Raw genomic sequence first — 16257 nt, forward strand, 5'->3', positions numbered from 1 at the left:
TCCTATACATACAGTACCAGTCAAAGGTTTGGACACACCTACTCATTCAAGGTTTTTTCTTTATTTTTTTACTATTTTCTACATTGTAGAATAATAGTGAAGATATCAAAACTATGAAATAACACATATGGAATCATGTAGTAACCAAAAAATAGTGTTAAATCAAAATATATTTTATATTGATTCTTCAAAGTAGCCACCCATTGCCTTGATGACAGCTTTGCACACTCTTGTCATTCTCTCAACCAGCATTCATTGAGGAATGCTTTTCCAACAGTCTTGAAGGAGTTCCCACATATGCTGAGCACTTGTTGGCTGCTTTTCCTTCACTCTGCGATCCAACTCATCATGAAATAACTTCTGGAACAGTATAAACACATTGAAGGATGAACTGGTGTGATACTGAACACAGACTGTGTGCGTTCCTACTCCTTCCAGAGTACATGAAGATCATCGCCATCTTCTACTGGCCTGCCCTGTACTACCCACTCCTGGCCTGTGGTACGCTCCACAGTAAACTGGGCTATGTGCTGGGCAGTCTATTCTCCTGGACCCACTTTGCTGTCCTCGTCTGGCAGAAGATTGACTGTCCCAAAACACCAGAGGTAATATCATTGTGTGTCACGCCCACGCACTGACCTTAGTTCCTTTGTTATGTCTCTATTTTGGTTTGCTCAGGGCGTGAGTTGGGGTGGGCATTCTATGTTTTTGTTCTATGTTTTCTATTTCTATGTGTTTGGCCGAGTGTGGTTCTCAATCAGAGGCAGCTGTCTATCGTTGTCTTTGATTGAGAACCATACTTAGGTAGCCTTTTCCCACCTGTGTTTTGTGGGTAGTTGTTTTCTGTTTTTGTGTTTCTGCACCAGACAGAACTGTTTCGCTTTCGTTCTCCTGTTTGTTGTTTTTTGTTCGATTTGTTTTTTTTGGATTATTAAATCATGAACACTTTATTAAACGCTGCACCTTGGTCCACTCTTCCTTCAGCCCACGAGAAGCGTTACAATCATCTGATATTTAAAGTGGGGAAAAAAAGGGGGCACATCTATATTTTGTTGCGTCATATTTAACATAATTCATATCTCAAGCTAGAAATGTTTCTTTAATACAGTATCTTAAAACCATAACAAACTGGTAAAACATCAGTACGTTTTGTATCGATATGTTTTCCATTCTCTTGTCTCCACAGCTGTATAAGTACTATTCCCTGCTGGCCAGTCTCCCACAGATAGGCTGTCTAGGATTCCTCTGTATCAAGTACCCACTACTGTTTCTCAAAGGTGCTAATGGCTCTGAGGTGAGGGAACACTGCTCTTTGACCAATGTGTGTATAGTCATGAACCTACCATCTGTTGTAGTCTCTCTTTTTAAGGTTTTGATAAGAACAATATCAAAGTGTCATGATCCTTGCCTGTATTTAGGTTGTCAAAACACTGGGGTTATTGTCCTGCTCGTCGAATGTCTGGATGAGAACTGGCTGTATTTAGGTTGTCAAAACACTGGGGTTATTGTCCTGCTCGTCTAATGTCTGGATGAGAACTGGCTGTATTTAGGTTGTCAAAACACTGGGGTTATTGTCCTGCTCGTCTAATGTCTGGATGAGAACTGCCTGTATTTAGGTTGTCAAAACACTGGGGTTATTGTCCTGCTCGTCTAATGTCTGGATGAGAACTGGCTGTATTTAGGTTGTCAAAACACTGGGGTTATTGTCCTGCTCGTCTAATGTCTGGATAAGAACTGCCTGTATTTAGGTTGTCAAAACACTGGGGTTATTGTCCTGCTCGTCTAATATCTGGATGAGAACTGGCTGTATTTAGGTTGTCAAAACACTGGGGTTATTGTCCTGCTCGTCTAATGTCTGGATGAGAACTGGCTGTATTTAGGTTGTCAAAACACTGGGGTTATTGTCCTGCTCGTCTAATGTCTGGATGAGAACTGCCTGTATTTAGGTTGTCAAAACACTGGGGTTATTGTCCTGCTCGTCTAATGTCTGGATGAGAACTGGCTGTATTTAGGTTGTCAAAACACTGAGGTTATTGTCCTGCTCGTCTAATATCTGGATGAGAACTGGCTGTATTTAGGTTGTCAAAACACTGGGGTTATTGTCCTGCTCGTCTAATGTCTGGATGAGAACTGGCTGTATTTAGGTTGTCAAAACACTGGGGTTATTGTCCTGCTCGTCTAATATCTGGATGAGAACTGGCTGTATTTAGGTTGTCAAAACACTGGGGTTATTGTCCTGCTCGTCTAATATCTGGATGAGAACTGCCTGTATTTAGGTTGTCAAAACACTGGGGTTATTGTCCTGCTCGTCTAATATCTGGATGAGAACTGGCTGTATTTAGGTTGTCAAAACACTGGGGTTATTGTCCTGCTCGTCTAATGTCTGGATGAGAACTGCCTGTATTTAGGCTGTCAAAACACTGGGGTTATTGTCCTGCTCGTCTAATGTCTGGATGAGAACTGGCTGTATTTAGGTTGTCAAAACACTGGGGTTATTGTCCTGCTCGTCTAATGTCTGGATAAGAACTGCCTGTATTTAGGTTGTCAAAACACTGGGGTTATTGTCCTGCTCGTCTAATATCTGGATGAGAACTGGCTGTATTTAGGTTGTCAAAACACTGGGGTTATTGTCCTGCTCGTCTAATGTCTGGATGAGAACTGGCTGTATTTAGGTTGTCAAAACACTGGGGTTATTGTCCTGCTCGTCTAATGTCTGGATGAGAACTGCCTGTATTTAGGTTGTCAAAACACTGGGGTTATTGTCCTGCTCGTCTAATGTCTGGATGAGAACTGGCTGTATTTAGGTTGTCAAAACACTGGGGTTATTGTCCTGCTCGTCTAATATCTGGATGAGAACTGCCTGTATTTAGGTTGTCAAAACACTGGGGTTATTGTCCTGCTCGTCTAATATCTGGATGAGAACTGGCTGTATTTAGGTTGTCAAAACACTGGGGTTATTGTCCTGCTCGTCTAATATCTGGATGAGAACTGCCTGTATTTAGGTTGTCAAAACACTGAGGTTATTGTCCTGCTCGTCTAATGTCTGGATGAGAACTGGCTGTATTTAGGTTGTCAAAACACTGGGGTTAATGTCCTGCTCGTCTAATGTCTGGATGAGAACTGGCTGTATTTAGGTTGTCAAAACACTGGGGTTATTGTCCTGCTCGTCTAATATCTGGATGAGAACTGGCTGTATTTAGGTTGTCAAAACACTGGGGTTATTGTCCTGCTCGTCTAATGTCTGGATGAGAACTGGCTGTATTTAGGTTGTCAAAACACTGGGGTTATTGTCCTGCTCGTCTAATGTCTGGATGAGAACTGGCTGTATTTAGGTTGTCAAAACACTGGGGTTAATGTCCTGCTCGTCTAATGTCTGGATGAGAACTGGCTGTATTTAGGTTGTCAAAACACTGGGGTTATTGTCCTGCTCGTCTAATGTCTGGATGAGAACTGGCTGTATTTAGGTTGTCAAAACACTGGGGTTAATGTCCTGCTCGTCTAATGTCTGGATGAGAACTGGCTGTATTTAGGTTGTCAAAACACTGGGGTTATTGTCCTGCTCGTCTAATGTCTGGATGAGAACTGGCTGTATTTAGGTTGTCAAAACACTGGGGTTATTGTCCTGCTCGTCTAATGTCTGGATGAGAACTGGCTGTATTTAGGTTGTCAAAACACTGGGGTTATTGTCCTGCTCGTCTAATATCTGGATGAGAACTGGCTGTATTTAGGTTGTCAAAACACTGGGGTTATTGTCCTGCTCGTCTAATATCTGGATGAGAACTGGCTGTATTTAGGTTGTCAAAACACTGGGGTTATTGTCCTGCTCGTCTAATGTCTGGATAAGAACTGCCCCTTGATGCTTATGGGATATCTATGTAAAAAACTAAACGTATCCCTTCAAGAGACATTAAAGTTATGAAACTACATCAACCACGTAACTTGTAACCAAAGGTCTGATTACGTAAACAGCTTGGATGGAATTGATTTAGTATAATATCCCCAGCACAGATTATGACCCAGGAATGTTATTTCTCTCAAGGTTTACACAATGCAGTGTTTATTTCACTGTAATCTGTGGATTGTCACGCTGTAAACTGTCGGTGACAGTGAGATCATGTGAGGTCGTTAATCTGTCTCTGTTGTAATCACAGCTACAGGTCTAACGACATCACACATTCTTTTAATGTGAATTTTCTGCATCCAAATGATTGATTCTATACAGTGTTGCAGGTGGTCAGTGTTGTCAGATCATGCATCCATAATGTTTATGTGTTAATGAAACAGTTTGATTCTGATACCATTTGGCTTCAGGACCTGGAGAGCAGCTACTACACAGACTACGTGAAATTAATTCTAAAGAAGAAAAAGTCAAACATCAGGTGGGGTTTATGAGAAAAACAAGATACTAAAACTCAATGACCAGACTGTTTTATTATGAGAGAAACAGGATACTAAACTGATTGACCAGACTGTGTTTTATTATGAGAGAAACAGGATATTAAAACTCAATGACCAGACTGTGTTTTATTATGAGAGAAACAGGATACTAAACTGATTGACCAGACTGTGTTTTATTATGAGAGAAACAGGATATTAAAACTCAATGACCAGACTGTGTTTTATTATGAGAGAAACAGGATACTAAACTGATTGACCAGACTGTGTTTTATTATGAGAGAAACAGGATATTAAAACTCAATGACCAGACTGTGTTTTATTATGAGAGAAACAAGATACTAAACTGATTGACCAGACTGTGTTTTATTATGAGAGAAACAGGATATTAAAACTCAATGACCAGACTGTGTTTTATTATGAGAAACAAGATACTAAACTGATTGACCAGACTGTGTTTTATTCTATGACAAAAACTAAGTAATGATCAAATCAAATCAAATCTATTCATAAAGCCCTTCTTACATCAGCTGATATCTCAAAGTGCTGTACAGAAACCCAGCCTAAAACCCCAAACAGCAAGCAATGCAGGTGTAGAAGCACGGTGGCTAGGAAAAACTCCCTAGAAAGGCCAAAACCTAGGAAGAAACCTAGAGAGGAACCAGGCTATGAGGGGTGGCCAGTCCTCTTCTGGCTGTGCCGGGTGGAGATTATAACACAACATGGCCAAGATGTTCAAATGTTCATAAATGACCAGCATGGTCAAATAATAATAATCACAGTAGTTGTCGAGGGTGCAGCAAGTCAGCACCTCAGGAGTAAATGTGAGTTGGCTTTTCATAGCCGATCATTAAGAGTATCTCTACCGCTCCTGCTGTCTCTAGAGAGTTGAAAACAGCAGGTCTGGGACAGGTAGCACGTCCGGTGAACAGGTCAGGGTTCCATAGCCGCAGGCAGAACAGTTGAAACTGGAGCAGCAGCACGGCCAGGTGGACTGAGGACAGCAAGGAGTCATCATGCCAGGTAGTCCTGAGGCATGGTCCTAGGGCTCAGTTCCTCCAAGAGAGAGAAAGAAAGAGAGAATTAGAGGGAGCATACTTAACTTCGCGCAGGACACCGGATAAGACAGGAGAAGTACTCCAGATATAACAAACTGACCTTAGCCCCCCGACACATAAACTACTGCAGCATAAATACTGGAGGCTGAGACAGGAGGGGTCAGGAGACACTGTGGCCCCGTCCGATGATACCCCCGGACAGGGCCAAACAGGAAGGATATAACAGGAAGGATATATAATGATGACTGCAGCGTGCAGTTATTGACATCATTGTGTTTTTGTTCAGTACCTCTATCAGATCAGATAGTCTCCAACAGTTTGGGTTTATAAAAGACACAGTCAAGTCCTATATCTACACACCAGAGAAAGGTACGTCTGGAAGGCTTTGACAATTTGTCTGCTATTCTTTTTTAAAACGAAATATCCTAATGATACCATTGTTTTATCATGATTTTTTTGTAGTATTCCGGTTTCCACTAAAGCTGGCGATCTCAGCATTTGTGTCCTCCATAGCAGTTTATCAGGTAAACAAATACTGCAGTTAATTAGGAATCCATCACATTTCAGCAAAACATTACAATAAACAAAGGAACATAACAACAATCCACATCAATGGTTGGTTGTGAACATGGCTGCTTTCAGATAACTTGACAAGATGCCTTGTTTTGTAATAGAAATAACTTTAACAGCCATGTGGTCATCCATCCCATAGGTGGCGCTGTTGCTGGTAGTACTGGTGATCCCCACCCTCCACATAGTCCGTGCTGGTATAGATGACAAGTTCCCCTTCCTTCTGGAGGGCTTTGGTATCGTCCTATCAGAGGACAGAATGGAGGTGGTCCAGATAGTCATTCACTATACCTGGTGTCTGGAAGGTGGGTGTCCTGTATCTACTGAGATGAGCTGCAGCATCGGGTGATAAGACAGTTACCTGTGTGGGTTGACCCTGGCCTGTTCGTTATGTTGTGTAGTGTGTTACCTGTATGGGTTGACCCTGGCCTGTTCGTTATGTTGTGTAGTGTGTTACCTGTGTGGGTTGACCCTGGTCTGTTCGTTATGTTGTGTAGTGTGTTACCTGTGTGGGTTGACCCTGGTCTGTTCGTTATGTTGTGTAGTGTGTTACCTGTATGGGTTGACCCTGGCCTGTTCGTTATGTTGTGTAGTGTGTTACCTGTATGGGTTGACCCTGGCCTGTTCGTTATGTTGTGTAGTGTGTTACCTGTATGGGTTGACCCTGGCCTGTTCGTTATGTTGTGTAGTGTGTTACCTGTGTGGGTTGACCCTGGCCTGTTCGTTATGTTGTGTAGTGTGTTACCTGTGTGGGTTGACCCTGGCCTGTTCGTTATGTTGTGTAGTGTGTTACCTGTGTGGGTTGACCCTGGCCTGTTCGTTATGTTGTGTAGTGTGTTACCTGTGTGGGTTGACCCTGGCCTGTTCGTTATGTTGTGTAGTGTGTTACCTGTGTGGGTTGACCCTGGCCTGTTCGTTATGTTGTGTAGTGTGTTACCTGTGTGGGTTGACCCTGGCCTGTTCGTTATGTTGTGTAGTGTGTTACCTGTATGGGTTGACCCTGGCCTGTTCGTTATGTTGTGTAGTGTGTTACCTGTATGGGTTGACCCTGGCCTGTTCGTTATGTTGTGTAGTGTGTTACCTGTGTGGGTTGACCCTGGCCTGTTCGTTATGTTGTGTAGTGTGTTACCTGTATGGGTTGACCCTGGCCTGTTCGTTATGTTGTGTAGTGTGTTACCTGTGTGGGTTGACCCTGGCCTGTTCGTTATGTTGTGTAGTGTGTTACCTGTGTGGGTTGACCCTGGCCTGTTCGTTATGTTGTGTAGTGTGTTACCTGTGTGGGTTGACCCTGGCCTGTTCGTTATGTTGTGTAGTGTGTTACCTGTGTGGGTTGACCCTGGCCTGTTCGTTATGTTGTGTAGTGTGTTACCTGTGTGGGTTGACCCTGGCCTGTTCGTTATGTTGTGTAGTGTGTTACCTGTATGGGTTGACCCTGGCCTGTTCGTTATGTTGTGTAGTGTGTTACCTGTGTGGGTTGACCCTGGCCTGTTCGTTATGTTGTGTAGTGTGTTACCTGTGTGGGTTGACCCTGGCCTGTTCGTTATGTTGTGTAGTGTGTTACCTGTGTGGGTTGACCCTGGCCTGTTCGTTATGTTTTGTAGTGTGTTACCTGTGTGGGTTGACCTTGGCCTGTTCGTTATGTTTTGTAGTGTGTTACCTGTGTGGGTTGACCCTGGCCTGTTCGTTATGTTGTGTAGTGTGTTACCTGTGTGGGTTGACCCTGGTCTGTTCGTTATGTTGTGTAGTGTGTTACCTGTGTGGGTTGACCCTGGTCTGTTCGTTATGTTGTGTAGTGTGTTACCTGTGTGGGTTGACCTTGGCCTGTTCGTTATGTTGTGTAGTGTGTTACCTGTATGGGTTGACCCTGGCCTGTTCGTTATGTTGTGTAGTGTGTTACCTGTATGGGTTGACCCTGGCCTGTTCGTTATGTTGTGTAGTGTGATACCTGTATGGGTTGACCCTGGCCTGTTCGTTATGTTGTGTAGTGTGTTACCTGTGTGGGTTGACCCTGGCCTGTTCGTTATGTTGTGTAGTGTGTTACCTGTGTGGGTTGACCCTGGCCTGTTCGTTATGTTGTGTAGTGTGTTACCTGTATGGGTTGACCCTGGCCTGTTCGTTATGTTGTGTAGTGTGTTACCTGTATGGGTTGACCCTGGCCTGTTCGTTATGTTGTGTAGTGTGTTACCTGTATGGGTTGACCCTGGCCTGTTCGTTATGTTGTGTAGTGTGATACCTGTATGGGTTGACCCTGGCCTGTTCGTTATGTTGTGTAGTGTGTTACCTGTATGGGTTGACCCTGGCCTGTTCGTTATGTTGTGTAGTGTGTTACCTGTGTGGGTTGACCCTGGCCTGTTCGTTATGTTGTGTAGTGTGTTACCTGTGTGGGTTGACCCTGGCCTGTTCGTTATGTTGTGTAGTGTGTTACCTGTGTGGGTTGACCCTGGCCTGTTCGTTATGTTGTGTAGTGTGATACCTGTGTGGGTTGACCCTGGCCTGTTCGTTATGTTGTGTAGTGTGTTACCTGTATGGGTTGACCCTGGCCTGTTCGTTATGTTGTGTAGTGTGTTACCTGTATGGGTTGACCCTGGCCTGTTCGTTATGTTGTGTAGTGTGTTACCTGTGTGGGTTGACCCTGGCCTGTTCGTTATGTTGTGTAGTGTGTTACCTGTGTGGGTTGACCCTGGCCTGTTCGTTATGTTGTGTAGTGTGTTACCTGTGTGGGTTGACCCTGGCCTGTTCGTTATGTTGTGTAGTGTGATACCTGTGTGGGTTGACCCTGGCCTGTTCGTTATGTTGTGTAGTGTGTTACCTGTGTGGGTTGCCCCTGGCCTGTTCGTTATGTTTTGTAGTGTGATACCTGTGTGGGTTGACCCTGGCCTGTTCGTTATGTTGTGTAGTGTGTTACCTGTGTGGGTTGACCCTGGCCTGTTCGTTATGTTGTGTAGTGTGTTACCTGTGTGGGTTGACCCTGGCCTGTTCGTTATGTTGTGTAGTGTGTTACCTGTGTGGGTTGACCCTGGCCTGTTCGTTATGTTGTGTAGTGTGTTACCTGTATGGGTTGACCCTGGCCTGTTCGTTATGTTGTGTAGTGTGTTACCTGTGTGGGTTGCCCCTGGCCTGTTCGTTATGTTGTGTAGTGTGTTACCTGTATGGGTTGCCCCTGGCCTGTTCGTTATGTTGTGTAGTGTGATACCTGTGTGGGTTGACCCTGGCCTGTTCGTTATGTTGTGTAGTGTGTTACCTGTATGGGTTGACCCTGGCCTGTTCGTTATGTTGTGTAGTGTGTTACCTGTGTGGGTTGCCCCTGGCCTGTTCGTTATGTTGTGTAGTGTGTTACCTGTGTGGGTTGACCCTGGCCTGTTCGTTATGTTGTGTAGTGTGATACCTGTATGGGTTGACCCTGGCCTGTTCGTTATGTTGTGTAGTGTGTTACCTGTGTGGGTTGACCCTGGCCTGTTCGTTATGTTGTGTAGTGTGTTACCTGTGTGGGTTGACCCTGGCCTGTTCGTTATGTTGTGTAGTGTGTTACCTGTGTGGGTTGACCCTGGCCTGTTCGTTATGTTGTGTAGTGTGTTACCTGTGTGGGTTGACCCTGGCCTGTTCGTTATGTTGTGTAGTGTGTTACCTGTATGGGTTGACCCTGGCCTGTTCGTTATGTTGTGTAGTGTGTTACCTGTGTGGGTTGACCCTGGCCTGTTCGTTATGTTGTGTAGTGTGTTACCTGTGTGGGTTGACCCTGGCCTGTTCGTTATGTTGTGTAGTGTGTTACCTGTATGGGTTGACCCTGGCCTGTTCGTTATGTTGTGTAGTGTGTTACCTGTGTGGGTTGACCCTGGCCTGTTCGTTATGTTGTGTAGTGTGTTACCTGTGTGGGTTGACCCTGGCCTGTTCGTTATGTTGTGTAGTGTGTTACCTGTGTGGGTTGACCCTGGCCTGTTCGTTATGTTGTGTAGTGTGATACCTGTATGGGTTGACCCTGGCCTGTTCGTTATGTTGTGTAGTGTGTTACCTGTGTGGGTTGACCCTGGCCTGTTCGTTATGTTGTGTAGTGTGTTACCTGTATGGGTTGACCCTGGCCTGTTCGTTATGTTGTGTAGTGTGTTACCTGTATGGGTTGACCCTGGCCTGTTCGTTATGTTGTGTAGTGTGTTACCTGTGTGGGTTGACCCTGGCCTGTTCGTTATGTTTTGTAGTGTGTTACCTGTGTGGGTTGACCCTGGCCTGTTCGTTATGTTGTGTAGTGTGTTACCTGTGTGGGTTGACCCTGGCCTGTTCGTTATGTTGTGTAGTGTGTTACCTGTGTGGGTTGCCCCTGGCCTGTTCGTTATGTTGTGTAGTGTGTTACCTGTGTGGGTTGCCCCTGGCCTGTTCGTTATGTTGTGTAGTGTGTTACCTGTGTGGGTTGACCTTGGCCTGTTCGTTATGTTGTGTAGTGTGTTACCTGTGTGGGTTGACCCTGGCCTGTTCGTTATGTTGTGTAGTGTGATACCTGTGTGGGTTGACCCTGGCCTGTTCGTTATGTTGTGTAGTGTGTTACCTGTGTGGGTTGACCTTGGCCTGTTCGTTATGTTGTGTAGTGTGTTACCTGTGTGGGTTGACCCTGGCCTGTTCGTTATGTTGTGTAGTGTGATACCTGTGTGGGTTGACCCTGGCCTGTTCGTTATGTTGTGTAGTGTGTTACCTGTGTGGGTTGACCCTGGCCTGTTCGTTATGTTGTGTAGTGTGTTACCTGTGTGGGTTGACCTTGGCCTGTTCGTTATGTTGTGTAGTGTGTTACCTGTATGGGTTGACCCTGGCCTGTTCGTTATGTTGTGTAGTGTGTTACCTGTGTGGGTTGACCCTGGCCTGTTCGTTATGTTGTGTAGTGTGTTACCTGTGTGGGTTGACCCTGGCCTGTTCGTTATGTTGTGTAGTGTGTTACCTGTGTGGGTTGACCCTGGCCTGTTCGTTATGTTTTGTAGTGTGTTACCTGTATGGGTTGACCCTGGCCTGTTCGTTATGTTGTGTAGTGTGATACCTGTGTGGGTTGACCCTGGCCTGTTCGTTATGTTTTGTAGTGTGTTACCTGTATGGGTTGCCCCTGGCCTGTTCGTTATGTTGTGTAGTGTGTTACCTGTGTGGGTTGACCCTGGCCTGTTCGTTATGTTGTGTAGTGTGTTACCTGTATGGGTTGACCCTGGCCTGTTCGTTATGTTGTGTAGTGTGTTACCTGTGTGGGTTGACCCTGGCCTGTTCGTTATGTTGTGTAGTGTGTTACCTGTGTGGGTTGACCCTGGCCTGTTCGTTATGTTGTGTAGTGTGTTACCTGTGTGGGTTGACCCTGGCCTGTTCGTTATGTTTTGTAGTGTGTTACCTGTGTGGGTTGACCTTGGCCTGTTCGCTCACCCTGATCATGCTCATGAGGTCCATGATCCTTCACAGGTAAATACTTCAGTCAACACAGTAACACAGTATCACACTAACACACTAACACACTAACACAGTATCACACTAACACACTAATACACTAACACAGTAACACAGTATTACACTAACACACTAACACAGTATCACACTAACACACTAATACACTAACACAGTATCACAGTAACACAGTAACACAGTAACACACTAACACAGTATCACACTAACACACTAATACACTAACACAGTATCACAGTAACACAGTAACACACTAACACACTAACACAGTATCATACTAACATACTAATACACTAACACAGTATCACAGTAACACAGTAACACAGTAACACACTAACACAGTATCACACTAACACACTAATACACTAACACACTAATACACTAACACAGTAACACAGTATCACAGTATCACACTAACACAGTATCACACTAACACAGTAACACAGTATCACACTAACACAGTATCACACTAACACACTAATACACTAACACAGTAACACACTAATACACTAACACATTAACACAGTATCACACTAACACAGTATCACACTAACACAGTATCACAGTACCACAGTAACACAGTAACACACTAACACAGTATCCCAGTATCACACTAACACAGTATCACACTAACACAGTATCACACTAACACAGTATCACACTAACACAGTATCCCAGTATCACACTAACACAGTATCACACTAACACAGTATCACACTAACACAGTATCACAGTAACACAGTAACACAGTAACACAGTAACTATATCAGTGCACCAAACATTGTGTTCTTTTGTACATTCAAGAAACAATGGCAAAATACCAAATAACTGATATTTTCAAGTGTGTTCCTTTCATGCATAAGAAATTATATTTCTTCATGTTTCTCCCATCAGATGGAACCTTCAGGGCTTGTACAGAGGAGATATTTACAACGTGTATAATTGCCAGAAGAGCATCCGTCCGTCTCAGACAGGCCTAGTGTGTTGGATGGGCTACATTGGATATCAGGCTGCTGTCATCTCTTTAGGTAGGCTGACCTGACACGGTGGATTTAATTCCTAATTAAATCATTATCCAATTACCATTTTATCATATAGTTCTTCAGTAAATACTTGGTCATTTCTGTGTGCTACCAACCTCAATTCCTTTTAAAACTTACTTTCAAAAAAATGAATTTTATGAAAGATGGCAGTTATATTCTTATTCTAGATTCCTCTCTTAATATTTAATATTATTTTGTCAGGAATGGTCCTCCAGACTCTGGTCTTCTTCATCTGTTTTGTGTGGTTGGTGTTCCTCATCATCATCCCCATCTTGTATGGCCAGAACCTCATACTCTTCCAGGTCGCTGCCAAGGCCTGGTGAGTGCATCTTAAATTGAATTACATTTGGTTCTGCCTGCTTATATGGAATCATACTCTTGCCATGAAGCCTTTATCTGATGTTCAAGCACCATCTTACAGAAACATTTTGACCAGCTAGCTCATCACCACAATACACTTTGAAGTGATTGAGATACTCATCAGTTGATAAGAGCCTCGTATTTTCATATTGTGTGGATTATTTTCATATTGTGTGGATTATTTTCCCATTGTGATATCTGATCTCACCAGGCCTGTGTGGGTGACGTTGATACTGACTATTACTCTACAACACGTGACAGCCAGGTTCGCTTTCATCAAAAAGGATGCTGGGACAAGAGACTTGAACAACAGGTACTAAGATTCTAGAACTCTATAAATGATTAACTTTATTTATTTGTTTATTTTTTAAACTTTTTTTCTTCAGAACTAGTGACATCATAGATGAATTCCACCAGGGTTTCCGAAACTCAGACCTCGTGACCTCATAGATGAATTCCACCAGGGTTTCCCAAACTCAGACCTCGTGACCTCATAGATGAATTCCACCAGGGTTTCCCAAACTCAGACCTCGTGACCACAAGCGTTTTGATCATTTGAATCAGCCGTGTAGTGTTAGGGCAAAAACCAAAACGGGCACCCCTTGGGGTCCCGCGGACCGATTTTAGGGAAATGCTGGATTACACACTTCTTGAGTTGAAAGAGGGGTTTCTTTTCTTTTTGGTATATTACATGTTAACATGACAAAAAATTCGATATTAGTTTTTTTTTCAAGGGGGACATGCCCCCGGACCCCCTGTACTTTCTTTAACACCATTGATCCATCCAAAGTAGAACTAACTAGATGTATATTGGCTGTGTTGTTCTAGAGGCAGTCTGTTCCTGCTTACCTACCTGCTCTTCCTGATCAACATTGTGGTGGGGTTGATAGCAGCCATCTGGAGGATGGTCATCACTGCCCTCTATAACATCATCCACCTGGGGCGCATGGACATCAGCCTCCTCAACCGCGCTGCTGAAACCTACGACCCGGGTATGGCAACATACAGTTCAGGGAATTCTATAGTAACTTTTTTTTGAAAGGTCTGCCACTGGTAGATTTGTTACAAAACGGATATTGTCTAGGGGTCCTAGGCCTAGTTACATGGTCTGTAACCTGAATGAATGTGTGCGTTTCTGTGAGAAATAAGGGTTTGAGGACCGTGTTGGCTGGACATGTGCCTAGGGAGACAGTAACCTTACCTTGGTCCAGTGCCAGTCAGCTCTGTCTCATCTTGACCTCTTGGTTGGCCAGTCCAAGCAGATTATTTGTTCAGATGGTGGCGAAACATAAATATGTAAAAGAAAAAGTAAAAATAGCAAAGGCATGGTCAAACTAAAGACTCCCAAAAACAAACGAAAGGTGTCATGGCCACCAAACAAAACCAGCAGCCTCACGGCTTGCCAGCTGAGATACTGACTGACCATCACCCTAATTAAAGTATTCTCATGTATGGTGACCACGTTCATGAGCAATCATCTAACAATAACCCATGTCATTGAAAAACATTTCTGAAATATGTCCCTGATGTAATTCCATCAATGTTTTTACCTGCTCTGAAATACACAGGTGAACACATTAAACCTAACACACTGGTTTATGAATGAGCCCTTAATATGTCTGAATCCCTGACCTCTGACCTTTACACAGCTTATTGTTACTACACCCACTACCTGAAGGTAGAGGTCAGCCAATCCCACCCTGTGATGAAGGCCTTCTGTGGGCTGGCACTGCAGGCTGCCTCGGCTGGAGGCGCTGGGCAGAAGATGCGAGATGCAGAGGAAGGTTGTTATAGACATACACACTCCTACACGGATTTGCACAAAGGGTGTGGCCTTTTCTGTCCCTCGCAGACACTTCCCAGACATGACACTGACTGAACCTACTACTACTACACAATGTGGAATTTATATCACCAAATAATTCCATGCATCCAGTGTCAGTCTCTTGCTCTGCCCTGACGGCCTGCTCCTCCTCCTCACTATCCATGCTTTCAGGGATCCAGCTGGTGAATCAGGAGAAGAGACGGGACAAGGTGGTTAACAGCAGGAGGGTGCGAGCACGCTGGCAGTTACTCTACACACTGGTCAACAACCCATCTCTACTGGGGTCCAGAAAACACTACCAGCTGCAGGTCGGTCGCCAAAATAAGAGTGTAGAAAAGAAGGCTAGCAACCTGTGTGTGTTTGTGTGTGTGACAATTTCCTGTACTCTACAAGACAAAGTCTTTTCTTCTTCTCCAGCCCTCTGACAGCTTCGTGAATGGAACGAACCGTAGCGGCGCGGCAGGAAGCAAGAAAGACGCCAGCAGCAAACCCCCCGCTGCTGGGGCAGGCGCTGCTACACCCTCCGCTGCCGAGGCAGGCGCTGCTACACCCTCTGCTGCTGCCACCGACGCTGCTGCTGCTGCTGCTAACTGAGACCATGACACACGGTCATGACTGATGTCATGTGGTTTATGGGGTACTGACACTCTGCTGCTCTCTATACAACCCAATGTTCCAACTGCTTGGTCTTCAGGGTAGCAGTTGACTGTAGAGACCTGTATTTCTGTGGGTTGCAGTCAAGTGCCTTGGCTTGTTCAGATCCACATGAAGTGAATCTCTATGTATGTTGCTTTCGGTGTCATATTGTTGTCTGCAATGTCGATTTCAAAATTTGCTGGTCTATTATTTCGTTTTTGTAAAGGTTGTTATGGTGAAATAGTACAAAATCTCAACAGTTGCATGTGTTTGGTTATGATGCACAGAATGCATCCAGTTTTAGCATCCACTATCCACCCCTTCATTTAATGTATTGCCCTTTATCAGTTGTTTCGGTACGTTTTCAGAGGTTGAGATATTTGCTTTCAAAATATATGCAAGAACAATGATACAACATTTAGACAAAAAATAAATGTAACTGACATCACAATCCAGTGTGAAAAAAATCAACTGTTTTTCTCCTAGGTGGGAGTATGTGATTTAAGACTCTTATTTTGAAAGAGAGACTTCTTTTCAAACAAATAAAACAGTTTTAAAGTAAATACGGGGGAACAACAAATGTGTAAGCATGTTTTCAAGAACCATGATGACTGTGTATGGAAACCCATTTTACAGAAGCCAATATTCAGACAGTTCATTCGTAGTACAACAACCCCCTTTTTTTGTCATTTCACTATAGATCGAATAACATGCCATGTCAGGAAGCTGCAAATCAATAATGAACAAGCATTCCTTGTCAATACTTTATTACTTCAGGCACATATAGCAGAGGATGAACACTGAGGCAATTTACACATCTTAACACTTACATTTAATCCTACGCTATCAAAATGTAACACTTATCTTCCTGTCAAAATGTAAGAGTTGAGCAACAGTGAGGGTTTTAATGGATATGAGATAGAGACATTTGGATCATATATATTATTGA

The 16257-nt window shown here is 43.9% G+C and overlaps 1 protein-coding gene across 1 annotated transcript in view; it reads left to right on the top strand.

Annotated features, from left to right (window-relative positions):
* The window catches only part of LOC120052853 (receptor for retinol uptake stra6-like), a 33546-nt gene extending 18280 nt beyond the window's left edge, over positions 1 to 15266 (top strand). Inside the window, exons 7-21 of the mRNA XM_039000039.1 lie at positions 439 to 605; positions 1187 to 1294; positions 4312 to 4379; positions 5370 to 5384; positions 5761 to 5822; positions 5916 to 5977; positions 6166 to 6328; positions 11369 to 11444; positions 12339 to 12472; positions 12689 to 12806; positions 13059 to 13160; positions 13676 to 13839; positions 14497 to 14631; positions 14844 to 14980; positions 15090 to 15266. Coding sequence (XP_038855967.1) covers positions 439 to 605; positions 1187 to 1294; positions 4312 to 4379; positions 5370 to 5384; positions 5761 to 5822; positions 5916 to 5977; positions 6166 to 6328; positions 11369 to 11444; positions 12339 to 12472; positions 12689 to 12806; positions 13059 to 13160; positions 13676 to 13839; positions 14497 to 14631; positions 14844 to 14980; positions 15090 to 15266 — 1688 coding nt within the window. The remainder of the gene's footprint in view (positions 1 to 438; positions 606 to 1186; positions 1295 to 4311; positions 4380 to 5369; positions 5385 to 5760; positions 5823 to 5915; positions 5978 to 6165; positions 6329 to 11368; positions 11445 to 12338; positions 12473 to 12688; positions 12807 to 13058; positions 13161 to 13675; positions 13840 to 14496; positions 14632 to 14843; positions 14981 to 15089) is intronic.
* The last annotated feature ends 991 nt before the right edge of the window (positions 15267 to 16257 follow it).

The sequence above is a fragment of the Salvelinus namaycush genome, chromosome 1 (genome assembly GCF_016432855.1).
Source record: "Salvelinus namaycush isolate Seneca chromosome 1, SaNama_1.0, whole genome shotgun sequence".
NCBI lineage: Eukaryota > Metazoa > Chordata > Actinopteri > Salmoniformes > Salmonidae > Salvelinus > Salvelinus namaycush.